Source organism: Prunus mume, linkage group LG4 (genome assembly GCF_029339155.1).
Source record: "Prunus mume cultivar Tortuosa linkage group LG4, ASM2933915v1, whole genome shotgun sequence".
Lineage (NCBI taxonomy): Eukaryota > Viridiplantae > Streptophyta > Magnoliopsida > Rosales > Rosaceae > Prunus > Prunus mume.
In genome coordinates this window covers 8,550,574-8,564,331 of record NC_142701.1, presented here as the reverse complement: position 1 = coordinate 8,564,331, position 13,758 = coordinate 8,550,574, and the positions used below count along the sequence as shown (strand labels likewise).

Genomic DNA, 13,758 nt, shown 5'->3' with positions numbered 1-13,758 from the left:
AAATTGTGATTTGGACGGCAGGACCTAATTGCAACTGTTTATCGAGTTAACGGATGTAATTGCTGAAAAAAAAGGTTCACGAACCCAATTGCAAATGGAGGCCAAGTTCAAGGATGTCTACAGTAATTAACATAAAAAGAAAAGAGAAGAGGAAGGAGAGATTCAGAGCACACGGTCAAAATTGTTGAGGACAATGGATGTAATTTGCAAAAATCAAATAGGATAGCTGCTGGCCCTTTTTCTTTTTTTTTCCTCTTTTCACTAGGTTTTGAAAAGAAAAAAAAAGAAGTGAAAAATTAACTTGGCCCAAACCACGTCATTTGGCAAGGTCACTTTAAAAACAAAAGGAAGCAGTGCATGCGCACTGCTGTTCTTCTTTGGAGGAATTTATCAAACACCTGGTGGCCATCAAGGATAAAAATATATCGGCTAATATATTCCTTTTTTTAGGTGTCGATACAGATACAGGGGGTAAGCCTATTTCTTCCTCTTTATTGGCGATATATCCCCTATAACCCTCAATATCCTCAATATTTACCAATATTTACCAATATTTCCCAATACCATACAAATAACCCAGAAATTTATCTTCAGTTTTGAAAATAATCATAGGTCCCAGCCACTAAATCAATGTCAAAAAACAAGCTCTAATACTTGGTAGTTTCTCCTTTCGTTTCTTCTTCTCAGTTATTTCGGCTATCTTTAGCTCTTCCTCTCCTCTCTCTGGTTGCTCAGTTTCTTGTGCGTTTGATTTTACTTTTCACCTAGTCTTCTATCTCTCATTTCCATCATTCTGACTCTTGTAATATAATGTTGGGTTATGTATTAATGGGTAGGGTTGGGTTATGTTTGAATAATGTAGTCTTTGTTGTGTTAAGTCTAATTGTAATTATTTTCAGGATTTTCATCGCACATTATATACACGTACATTTCATCATATGCATATCATATACTTAGTAGATTTTGAAATTTATTTGTTCAGTACATTCATTGATAATGTGCTTAATATCTATGAAAGTTTCACTTCAAATTTCCGTCTTTTTAAGCCAATATTTGTCTTTTTTGTCGATTTTCCCTGATACCTATAACGACATCGATATATCCCCTGAAATATCCATAAATTGAAGGCCCTATAATATCTGTATTGCCGATATTTTCATCCTTGGTGGCCATGAATCAAGCATTTGCGGGGGTCAACATTTTTCCCCTAGGCAGTGGTTTCCGGCTTGCAGGGATCACTTGACCACCCTTGCCTCACTATGTAACATTAAACTAAGCTCAGTCTATTGCATCCATGATGGCTTCAAAATAATGTTCAAATACCCTGCCTATGTGATGTATCACCAATAGGGATTGACAGAGAGAATTAAATTAAGAAGAAAAGTAGTAAAGGGAGGAGAAGACTAGACGGAGGGATGTAGGAGAAATGCAGTTTTATTCTAAAGTCTAGTCTGCCTAGAATGTAAACACAACACAATGGCCTATTTATAGAGGCCAATACAGTCAGATAAATACTTGTGAAGTGATCCAAGATAAACAAAAAGGAATCCTAAATAAATTGCTAGATAAACAGAGAAGCAAATAAATCAAATTCCTAAAAGCGATGAGCAGGAAATTGATAAATGTTAGATGGCCATTCTCTGTTTCTATAACAATTGTAACATATAATATTTATTACTTTTTTATAACAAGATACTCCTCTACTAGATTTTGGCAAAGTGGGATGCAAACAATTCCTAAACCCTGTCTTCATTCGGCAGTGTTCTTGGAGAATTTTACACTCAGTGATCATCAAACTCTGCAGTGGTGTCTTTTTCAGGAAGTTTGGTAGCACATGCATGCAAAAGCAGGAGTCAATCTCTAAGGAGTGAAGGCATGGCATTATTGTAAAGGAACTATCTTTTTCTGTAGACCCTACACTCCCTTCCCACACTTTCCACTTGCCCAACGAAGAAAAACGAAGTTCTCTCAATTTCGGAAATGAAATAAATGATGATTCTTCTGCACCATCAGTTCCTATACCCAAAATCTCAAGCCCCACGCTTTTCACACTTTTCGTAAGGCATAGTTGAAGGGATTCAAGAGATAGAAGTTTCCCCCGAGGAGGTAAGGACTCACAGTTTTGGCAGGAATACAGGACAAGCCTTCTCAAATTAGTTAACCACACCAACCAATCCGGAGAAAGGGTGATGCCACTGTACTTCCGTATCTCTAAGGATTCCAAATTTGAATATGGTCGTAAGCATTCAAGTATTCTTTCATCTTCAAGTCTCCACTCTCCACTCCAATCAAAATCTAGATTCAAATTAAGAAGGTGATTTCTATTCGTAAGTTTTACTTTCTCAGCACCACCCGAGTGTCCTAGGTTTCCACACCTACAGATACGAAGATAACCTTCAAGTTTGTTCAAGTTTTTCAAATCTCCCAATTGAAATGCTTCATTCTTGTCATCACGTGGCACAACGATCATATCTAGTGTTTGAAGACAAGTTAGTTTCGCAATTCCTTTGGGCAATCTGTCCAGATTAAAGGACCAATCAATATGAAGCTGCCTTAAGCTTACTAGTTTCCCCATCGCTTCTGGTAGCCTTCGAAGTCGCATGCAATCATTGATAAACAATGTTTGCAAGTTAGATAAATCACGTAGTGACTCAGGCAATCTTTCCAACTCATCATTACCAGATAAACGGACATATCTCAAGTGTATAAACTCACCAACCTCCTCTGGAAGTTCTTTGAACCAGCATCCACTTAAATTAAGTGTCCTAAGACCTGATAGATGCAACAATATACCAGGGTTTATGGTAGTGTTTGTTGAACCCAAAACGAAGAAAGTTCGCATACTTTTCCCCTCCCAAGTAATTGAAACAGGAAATGGAGCCCCAGGTGGTAGAACAAAAGTAGAATGACGGATCTTTTCAGTAAGTGGCCTAGTTTTCTCTGTAACACCATCAACCTCCATGATAAAACATTCATCTTTCATGAGGAATTGGGCAAAGTCATGGACTAAGTCATGCATCTTGCATCTTATAATATTTCCTGCATAATATGTTTCAAAATCCTGGAAGAAAGAACGCATTGCTAGACTCATAAAGTATTCCTGGCCTAGTCTTTCCTTCTCTGAAATTCCATAAATATGAAGATACCCTTGTGACATCCACAATTTAATTAAATTATCTATCTCAATCACATAATCTTTTGGAAAACACGCACAAAATGAAAACCAACGTCTTACTGCAGGGGGCAAATCATAATAGCTCAACATGAGTGAAGCAAAAATTTGTGTCTCCGCAATTTTCAGTTCCCACATCTCATTATGCAAAACATATGTCCACTCTCGCTCCGTATTTTTATAGCGCATGAAAGCTCCCAAGGTCTTCACATCAAGAGGCACGCCACGGCACTTGCTTACAATTTTCTTACCAATTTCTTCTAGTTGTTTGCACTAGCTTCTATTGAAAAATGCGATTCCACTAAATATCGACCAACAATCTTCATCAGACAATCTCCCTAGTGTAATCATGCCAGTTGATCGCATCATACGAGCAGCGCACTCATTTCTTGTGGTCACTGTACAATATGTGCGCTGTATCTTCACTGCTCTCACATACCAACTTGCTTATCAAGTTCTCCTTTTCTGTATCTCTACCATATATAGCAGATTCTCGAATAAAAGAAAAAGTTTTTAGTCTCCCAGGCTGTTCGATCTCTCTACTCAAGAAATTGAAACTGTACTTCCAACTCTCAGAGGCAATAACACTCAATCTCTCCCTCACATCTTTCATCCTACGGTCAATATGACGGCGTTGACTGACTCGACTGACTTCACTGAAACAGATAAAAGAATTGAATCTGCAGAAGCGTACCTTCTCTGAAACTCCAAATTCCAGTTTCTGAATCTTGATTTTGAGAATGGTGGTGCCCCACTCATCCAACACGTCCTCCAAATCGAAGCTCGCTTCTTTGAGGTCGTGCAACCAGTTTCTGAGAAAGACCTCATTTACTTGCCTCCTCTCTGCATCCTCAAGCACAGGTTGAATTTCTTGGAGAATTACGGCCAGTTGTAACTCTTGTTTTCCCATCAATTGTTCTATAAGCCCGGAAATGAGTGCTTCAGCCATGGCAGGAGCTGCAGTTGACGAAAAGGTAATGTTGAACCGAAAATTTTGATTTAAAAATCACCTGAAAGCAGAAAGTCTCAAGCCTTATGACACACAGCATGGAAAGATATTGAAGCATGATTTTGCTTCGTTAATTTTATTTGACTTTCAAAAGCAATGAGATTGGTTTAGCCAGATACTGAAGCATGAGTGAATGACTACCATGTAGTTTTCTTAAGATCATAGATAAGTAACTGCATTCTATTTGTTTATCTCTCTCTCTCTCTCTCTCTCTCTCTCTCTCTGTGTGGACAATATGAAGCTCAGAGACTTGAGTGCGTTTTTTATATTTTCTGTTCTTCAATGTAACTTTGATGGAATAATTTGTGCTTTGTTATGCCACTCAGTGACTTGACTTGGGACTTCGGTCAACCAAAAAACTCATAACTTTGCTTAATGAAACCATATTTACGTAATGTAGAACACTAGATTTCGCCACTTTTGAGCTTGGATTGACAAATTTTCTAGTAGTTTGCAGCTGATAGCCTTAAAATGTTTTCTTTTTCCAACAGATACTTTGATTGATGTTCTTTGTTTCCCATAAGATACATCTTTCTAGAGGTCGTGATTGAACTATACCATATTCAATACCCTGTTTTTGCTTGATTTGACTGCGTTGGGTGGTTCTGGTTGATTGTTATAATGTTTCTTTATGATTTGGTGCGTTGGGTATTTCTAATTTCAGTTCATTGAAGCTTGAACTTGTATTTGATGAGTCAAACTATGTTGCGGGTAAAAAAAAAATTCTCACAACCATATGGTTATGTATTTTTAACAAGTATACAATTAGGACACTAACCTGTGTCTTACATATATCAGAGTGGATATTCTTAATAAGAGCTGCATCGCTGAAGGTGACAATCCACCATTTAATTTTGGAATCTTTACAGAGGCCATAAGTTCAAAGGTCATTGCATCCACATAATTTTTCTCCAAATTTTTGTTCTGTTTGAGGTATTATACTATGATATATGTATGCCCTAGCTGATGTTCTAATTCCAGGAAAAAGTGAGTAATTACACCATTCTTTTTATTTATACTTTTTTTTCCTGCTGAGATTAGTTCAACTTCATTTTCCCATTGCTAGCCTCCTTGCTGTTAATGCCTGTGGTGATGATACCATAGACTATAGCTGTGCCTCATTTGTATGCATACCTTATAAAAAATAGGCAACATCTCGGCTGAAGAAAGTTAGTGCAGAGAAGGAACAGTTTGTGCGGGCAGAATTTCTTCCTAGTATGCAAAATGTTTTGATTTGGGTTCTCAAATCTGATTAATTTCAGCACATTGTTATTTCACTTTCTGCAGTACACTTGGCCAGGGGCTTGAAATCAGTACCTTTGCTTTAGAGATTCTATTTTCCTTAGGGATATGAATTTTTGGGCTCATCCTATTTGCCCTTCTGATTGGAAATATACAGCTGACGCATATACGTCCTTTATTTTGGAAATGTTGGTTGAAGATGAGGATGCCCAAAGAGAGCATGTGCTTTCATGATGGGGATGTGTTCTTGGTTGTTGAGAATGCAAGAGTATATTACTTGCATTGCTATAACTACACTCTCTTGAAGCATTCTTTTTCTGTTTCTCAGAAAATGTAGAGAAAATGAAAGAAAATACGGAAAGCCAATTACAATAAGACTCTATGAACCATAGCATGCCACTGTCAGAGTTTAGGGTTTATTATGTTAACTTTTCTTGGAACTGTCTCACATAAAATCAAGAATTGTCTTCCATATTGTTTTTTGAATGTGTCATTAAAATCTAATAGTTTTGTATGTAATGGCCAAGCAAAGGCCTATAAGTTTCATGTAAAAATGATTGCAGAAAATTATTGTCGTTAAACTTTTTACTTGTTATATTATAAGGTTAACGACAAAAGACCCCCTAAATTATGGAGTCATTTTCAAGTTCATATACATTTTGTAAGACATTTACAACTTCATACTCAAACTCCCAGAAAATCTACATTTTTTCCACTCTGTTAGTGAGATCATCAAGAACGCCGTTGTCTACCTATGTGACTTGGAATAATATTTAAACTCGCTTTCTTGTTAGGAAAGATTTTCCCAATGTATCCTTTTGTTACAACCTTGATATCCAAGTCTCCAAAATATTGCTATAATAAAATGTGGTTTTGTAGATAATTACCATATTATCTTGTGATAAGCGGAGGGTAATGTTTCTTTAATATATTTGAACTTCTTTTCTTCCATAAAAAAAAGTAATAAGAATAAATTTAACTCCTTTTCTTGTTAGGAAAGGTTTCCGTCTTTGCGTTCCACAGCTGTCAAATCTCCTCTCTCCTCTCTCCGTTTTAAACGGTAAAAAATTCAGACCAATAACAAAACGATATTGAAAAAAAACGAAGATAAAATATTGTGGAAATTCTTGTCTGTTAGCTAGTAGCTTGGTGGCTACGTCACAAATCAAAACCTACAAAAGCATCAATTAAACCTGACCGACTTTATACATCTCGTTAACCCTAATAAACCACACATTCCATACACCTTCCTATTCCCTAAACCAATACTATAAAGCATTATAGAGCACAATCAGTCAAGCAAGCCGCTAATTTTTTTTCAGAGAAATACTTATTTCCCTGTGGAGAGAAAACAGAGAACTGAGAACTGAGTGAAGAAGAAGAATAATGAAAAGACAGGTTGAAGAAGAATTAGAAGGGGAAAAGCACAGCATGTGGAGCCATGGAGGGCACTGGCAGAGAGGGGAGTTTATTGGAGAAGGAAGCTTTGGTTCTGTTTTCCTTGCTACTCCCAAGAAACGAAGAAGGGGTGAGTTTAGCCGTATGGTCAATTTGCCTGCAGTGATGGCGGTCAAATCGGCAAAGGTGTCTGCTTCGGAGTCTATTGAACATGAGGCAGAGGTTCTGTTTGAGATCAAGGGCTGCCCTTTCATTATCGAGCGCTTTGGTGAAGAGACCACCACCACAGACAAGGGTGACAAGGTCTACAACTTGTTGTTAGAATTTGCTTCTGGAGGAACCCTTGATGGCCTCATACAAAAATCCAACGGTCTTGGATTGCCTGAATACGATGTTAGAAGATATACAAGGTCAATTCTTGAAGGGATTAGACACATTCACAAGTGTGACTATGTTCACTGCGATTTGAAGCCGGACAACGTTCTGCTTGTGCCTACCACAACCACTACTTCTACTACAGCTAGGTCTGGTGCTACAACTAGTTTTGTAGCCAAGATTGCAGATTTTGGGTTGGCTAAGAAAACCAAGGACAATTATAGTCGGTGGAGAGGCACTCCTAGGTATCTGTCCCCAGAGGCTTTATTTGATAACAAACAAGATCAGTCATGTGATATTTGGGCTCTTGGTTGTATTGTGTTTGAGATGCTAACCGGAAACTCCCCCTGGGAAATGAAGCCTGGTTGTGATCTTGACAATTCTGTCGACGTGACGGTGTTTGATCATCTACGTACTTCCAAAATTCCGGCTGAGATCTCAGATGTGGCCAGGGATTTTCTCAAGAGTTGCCTTGCCATGAGGTCCTGTGAAAGATCAACAGCGGAAAGGCTCTTGTCTCATCCATTCGTAGCGCCGCCTCATCCATCAAAAGCTGGTCATGCCAAGTTGAAGGTGATCAACTCATCTTTGGGCTATGCATATGGTGTCTCTTACTTCAAACCGAAAGCAGATTACCGTGCAAGCACTGCCACTGTTCCCAGAATTCATCCCCTACCGGGTTTTGAGATACCAGCTGGACATTAGGATTCTTTGTTCTTGTATTTTTTGTATTTGTAAAGTCGATGACTTGAAATTATTCATTTCAAGTTCATAACCACGAAATTGTAAAAAAAAAATATATATTCAAATTTATATACTAGTTGTTCTTTACTTCTGTCTATCCTGTTCTTTCCATTAAATTGCCATAATATAAAGACATAACTGTTCAAAACGACGAAAATATGTGTTCAAGTTTTTGCAAGCTTAAATTCTCGACATTTAACTCAAATCAAATTTCTACAATTAAGTGAAATTGTTTACACAATTATTCAAAATTTTGCCCTGAGTTCTTTTTATTAGTCCTGTTTGCTTAATTCTGGAAAAGGAATGGTGTTATATTTGCTACTTGTACAGTCCCTTGAATTCCATTCAACACACCATAAGTGGCAGGTTTATAATTAAGCTACCATATTGGATTTAAATCATTTGAATCTGCAATGTCATTACTTCTGCAAAATTCAGTTTACTTTTTCGTGTTCTTTTGCTTTTACTTCTGCAGAATCCTTGTCTAGTGTTTGTTTACTGAGGGGCTAGTTGATGCCTAGAATATGGTTTTGTTTATATTTGTTGTTGGTTAGGTCGTAAAGCATTTGTAGGCTTCTGTCCTAATTTTTGTTTACTTTTGTTTATTTGTAATACCGTGCGCATACAAGTTCCCAAGTTTGAATCGCCTTCTAGACTACGAAGGTAAACAGGTTCAAAAAAAAACTTGCAGCAAGGGCGTTTGGTATCCTATTCAAATAGGGAACTCAAAAACTTTGATTTTTCTTAAAAACAAGGAGTTCTTAAATCTATTTTTAAGATTCAAAAACTTGTTTGGTATGCAACTTGAAAACTGTTTTCAAATCTTAAAAATGTGAGAACTTATGGGTTTTAGAAAAAAAACTGAAAAAACAGATTTTTTTTTGTTTTTTTTTAATAATTGGGTGTTTTTTAGTTATTGAGTTCGAGGTTTTAGAAATAGGACTACCCAAACAGGTTTTCTTTATTTTTGACTCAAATTTTGTTTAAAAAGTTAGATTCAAGTTGAATACCAAATAGGCCCGATCTCCATTATGTTACCGTTAGTTTCTTTCTTACATTATGTTGCTATGTGTTTTACTTGTTTTCCAACTGTTGTTTGGTTTAGGAAAGGCTTTCTGCAGAATATACTTCAATGCCATTGCTTCTTCATTTTTTTCTTGCAGAATTCATTTTAGCTTTTCCTATTTTTTGTGTTTTCTTCCTTCCTACTTTCTCATTGGACTTAATTGAATCTTTTTGCTCTATTAATAAATCTGAAATTCCAAAAGAAAAATTACACTAAATATTTAAGGTTTGGATCAGATGAGAATGCTTATGTGAGAACCTTCTATGAGAATCAATCCCAGCCATCCAAATTCTCTGAACGGCTGAAGAGAAAAAGCAAGCTTACAATACAAACGAGCACGTTGCACTTTCCCTTAGCCCTGTGTCCTGGCGCGCGTTTTCCAATCCCGCCTTTCTTCCTTCTAATCGCACCTTTCTTTTCAGAGTGTCTGTTTCCCAGATTCCCCTTTCAATACCATCTCCTATTTTCCCCAGTCATAATCGATACCTTTCTCCTTGAACTCCCTCTCTCTTTCTCTGCCCTCTCAGTTTCCTCATCTGGATCTGCATCTTTGTCTTGCTCTCTGAGTTTCTCTTTTGGTATATCTTACATTTTTATGCAGACCTTGTACAAATAAAACCCCCTTTCTCTCTTACTTCCCTTTCTTCTTATCTCTATGCCCAAATACAAATACAACTCTAGCTTTGGAATTCTCAAAGCCATCGTCAATGGCGGTCTTAGAGACAGAGTGCTCGTTTGCAAAGTCCCGATCATCGTCGTCAGCCCCATCCAGCAGTTCTGACTACCTCTATGGCCACATCCGTTTTCCCACTCCCTATGACGTCGTCTTCGACAAGTTCATCTATCTCTCATTGATCAAGCTCTTCTTATTTAATTGTCAGCATCCTTAAATCTTAACATTTTTTTGTCAACCTAAAAATTTCCAGGGGCTGAAATGGGTGAATGATGGGTTTATAGTTTAGGGTATAGATTTGTTGAAATTTATTTATTAATCCATTTTGGGACTTTTAATGGGATCCTTACAAATCAATGGTGTTCATGGTGGATTTGGGTTAATTTGGGGCTTTAAGGGTTCAGATCTACACAGGACGTGGAAATAGTCTTTTCTATCTTAATCGCTTTTGGGTTATTATGCCCTGATGCTTACCACAGTCTTGCTCTTGTTGGTGAGTTTTAGCTTGTAGTCAAATTTTGATGTTTTCACTAGTAATTGGGTTCTCAAAAAAGTGAAAATTCCATTATGAAATGGGCATTTAGAATTGTTCAGATGATTGTTGTGAGTTTATTCAGTCTTTGATTCTTAAATGGTATGTTGGTGTTGCACAAAGATAAAGATTTATTATTGTGTTTGGAAATTTCAGTGCTTTGGAAAATGTTGTATTTGTTCAGAACCATAAACTATGACCTTGTTTTAAACGAAGATTTGTCCATTTTATTGTTGATTTTCTTGTTGAAGTAACTTGTCATGTTTTTGGTTCTCACATTGCAGAACTCTAATGTCAGTTGATAATTCATTTGGAAAGCTTCCTGATCATCTCCTAAAAGAAATTTTCATTCGAGTTCCTGTCTCAGAATGGGCACAAATATCCTGTGTCAAAAAACAGTGGGCCAATCTGTTTCGTGGAGAATGCTTGTGGCAAGCTGCTCTTGCAACAACATATCCTTTGGCTAGCCAAGCTAAAACGTGGCCTGGACCTATCCCTCGAGGAACATTTCTCCTCACGATGGTCATTTCTTTTTTCTTGCTTTCTATCCATTTCTAACTTTCCAATTTCTCTTATCTCTTTTAATAATTACTTGCTTCTGAGTTTTTTTGTTCTGTTGTTCTGGATTTCTAGTGAAGAATCTCCTTTCCCATCCTAAGCAGATAGCTGTGACTCTCCCCTAAGATCCACATTATAATCTTGTTTCCAAATCAATGCAGAAAAAACAACTTAGACTTACAAGTGCAAGGATATATTTTACACATGCCGCTAGTCTGATGCATGTGCTTCACTTCAAAATTCATGCATTATATTTTGCTAAGCTATTGACAATTTTCTCAAGAGATTTGCAGCTTTATATGTCTATTCTAACTTTACTTGTGTGATGGCAGATGATGGATCAATTTGGTGCTGGGGTTACAACATATGTATCCTTCACTATAGGGTTATATATGTGCTTTCATTAATTCTCCACAATGAAAGAATTTAGTTATGGAAAGTGCATCCCTAGTTCTTTGTGTTTGCTCCTTGTTTATAATATTGTTTACCGGTTGAATGGATGGTCAACCTTGTGTAAATGGAGAAAATGTTCTGGTGCCCTGCTTGTTGGAATGGTTCCTTGAGGTGTGATCTGCGACGAAGAGTCAAGTGTCATTACAGGTATGGAAAGAATTGTTTCACTACTGCATTAAATACCTGATGAAGATAAGAGCCTTATGTTTTGGTTTTTTGTTGTTGCCAAAGCTGTCTACATCAGGTTTGTTCTATTAAAGCTGGAGGAATGATGCCTCTAGCCATTGATAATAATCTTGGTGGCCTTTAGATATAGGGTAATTCCCACTTCTTAACCAATTCTACATTATATGTGAACCCACTATTGTTTTATCCTCTCTACAATTAATTTAAAAAAAGATAAACCCCAAAGATGTAGAAAGTGTCACAAGAAGGCTTTATAATTTTATTTTTTTTCATTTTATGTATTTTTTCTGCTATTTAATGAATTATTATGATTTTTGGAAGTTAAATAATTCAAAAATAGTAATAAACGGAAGAGAATGACAAGTTGCAGCACTTGAATGGTGCGTTGTTAGTGCTTCTGACATGTGTCATTCTTGTGAGCGACAGGTGTCATTCTTGGGAGCGGCACATGTCATTAGAGTTTCAATTTTATGTGTTAATCTTAAAAATTTCCCAATTTTTTTAATAAAAAGTCATAAAAATACACCAAGAATTTCTTCAAACTTGTTGCAACATTATCTTCAACTAGGGATTGTGAAAATCTAAATTTGAAGTAAAAATTAGAGGAAGTGTAATGATCTTCAACTTAGTGTATCATGCTTGTTGCATATTTCAGGCCATCTATGAGGATAATGGGTCATTTATGTGTCATCATGCACCCTATGGCACATATGCAACATCTCTGTTGAATTTACTTTTGAATATCAGCTTTGTTCTTTATATGTATTTTTTAATGCCCCTTCCAATTTGGTTTAAAATTCAGGACCTTGATAAACCACCTCTTACGTGAGAAACTTTTTTCTATCCTGGCATCATTGTGTATCATGCTTATTGCATATTTCAGGCTGTCTTTGGGGATAATGGGTCATTTATGTATCATTATGGATATGGTTATACACCCTACAACACATATGCCACATCTCTGTTAAATATACTTTTGAATGTCAATGTCCCTTCCAATTTGTTTAAAATTCGGGACCTTGAGAAACCACCTCTTACGTGAGAAACTTTTTTCTATCTTCAAATCATTCTGTATCATGTTTATTGCATATTTCAGACTGTCTATGGGGATAATGGGTCATTTATGTATCATTTCAAGTTGTATATGGGGTAACTTTACTTCATCTTTCTTTCTTTTTTCATGTTCCTCACCCCTCTGCCTCCCCTTTTATTCAAAACATCCCATTTCCACCTCTCACAACTAGAGCTAAGCTAAAGTACAAGGGAATTTTGCAAGGAGATATATTTAATATGTGCAGCATATTTTAATTTCAGCTATTTAATTTGGGAATTTTAGGCGCTTAGTTTGATTTATATTGTGTTTATTTAATTTGTGCAGCCATGGTTTAAAGCTTTGGTTGCCTTTGCAATTGGACGAGGATTGATTTCGTGATTGCTGTGAAAGTAATCAAATATAGAAAGAAAATAATAATAATTGCTTAAACGCATTTGGTACTTCTGCATTTTTTGTTGAGTATTCCTCTAAATGTTAAATTGTGACTTTTTTTGGGTTTAATATTGGAATTTTAGCAGCTTGGTTTTATTTTTATTATGTTCATAGTAATTTTATGTATATTTTTATAATTTTTAAAAATTATAAATTTTACAAATAATAGAGAAATGACACAAGTCTTAATTGCAATGCTACATCATTAATTGTTTTCCATCAAAATATCTTTCGTAAACGCTTCAAAAGGATTCACTAGAGCTTCAACATCGCTTCATAATATTGTTATTATTTTTTGACTAAGAAGTCTTCATTAGTATTTTTATGAATGTTTTAGGATGAACTCAAAAGACGTGGAAAGTGTCACATTGAGTTTGTATAATTTTTTGGTGCGTGTATTTTTATGCTATTTAATGAATTCTTTGTGTATGTTTCTCTTTAAAAATTCCCAAACAATTAATGAAAAATCGAAAAAATGCATCCTTAATTTCTACAAATTACATGCGATATTATCTCGAAAATCAAAATTTGACTTTGGAAAATTTGAATTAATAGTTGGAGGAAGAGTTAAACTTGGTGGGTAATTAGTTAGTACAGAAACAAACTTGAGCTTGAAAAATTATTTGAATTTTTTTATATCTCATAATAAACATGAAAAATTCACCAAAAAAATAGCTGAACTCCTTGTGACATTTCCAACATCTTTTAAGACTTAATATATAATTTTGACTAAGAGAAAAATTGAAATAATTTTCACAAAGTCAAGTTTGCGTCCATATGAACAGTAACACTAAGTTGAAGATCACTAGTTTGCATCACTACAACTCTTCCTCCAATTATTACTTCAAATTTCTCACAGTCAAA

The 13,758-nt window shown here is 36.0% G+C and overlaps 1 protein-coding gene and 1 pseudogene across 1 annotated transcript; one reads left to right on the top strand and one right to left on the bottom strand.

Annotated features, from left to right (window-relative positions):
• Window positions 1-1,594: 1,594 nt before the first annotated feature.
• LOC148917844 (putative disease resistance protein RGA1) lies at window positions 1,595-4,325 on the bottom strand (annotated as a pseudogene).
• A 2,464-nt stretch (window positions 4,326-6,789) lies between these two features.
• LOC103328209 (mitogen-activated protein kinase kinase kinase 20-like) lies at window positions 6,790-7,901 on the top strand. Its single transcript, XM_008230603.2, has one exon. The coding sequence runs from the start codon at window positions 6,810-6,812 to the stop codon at window positions 7,899-7,901; it is 1,092 nt and encodes a 363-aa protein (XP_008228825.2). The 5' UTR covers window positions 6,790-6,809.
• Window positions 7,902-13,758: the final 5,857 nt, after the last annotated feature.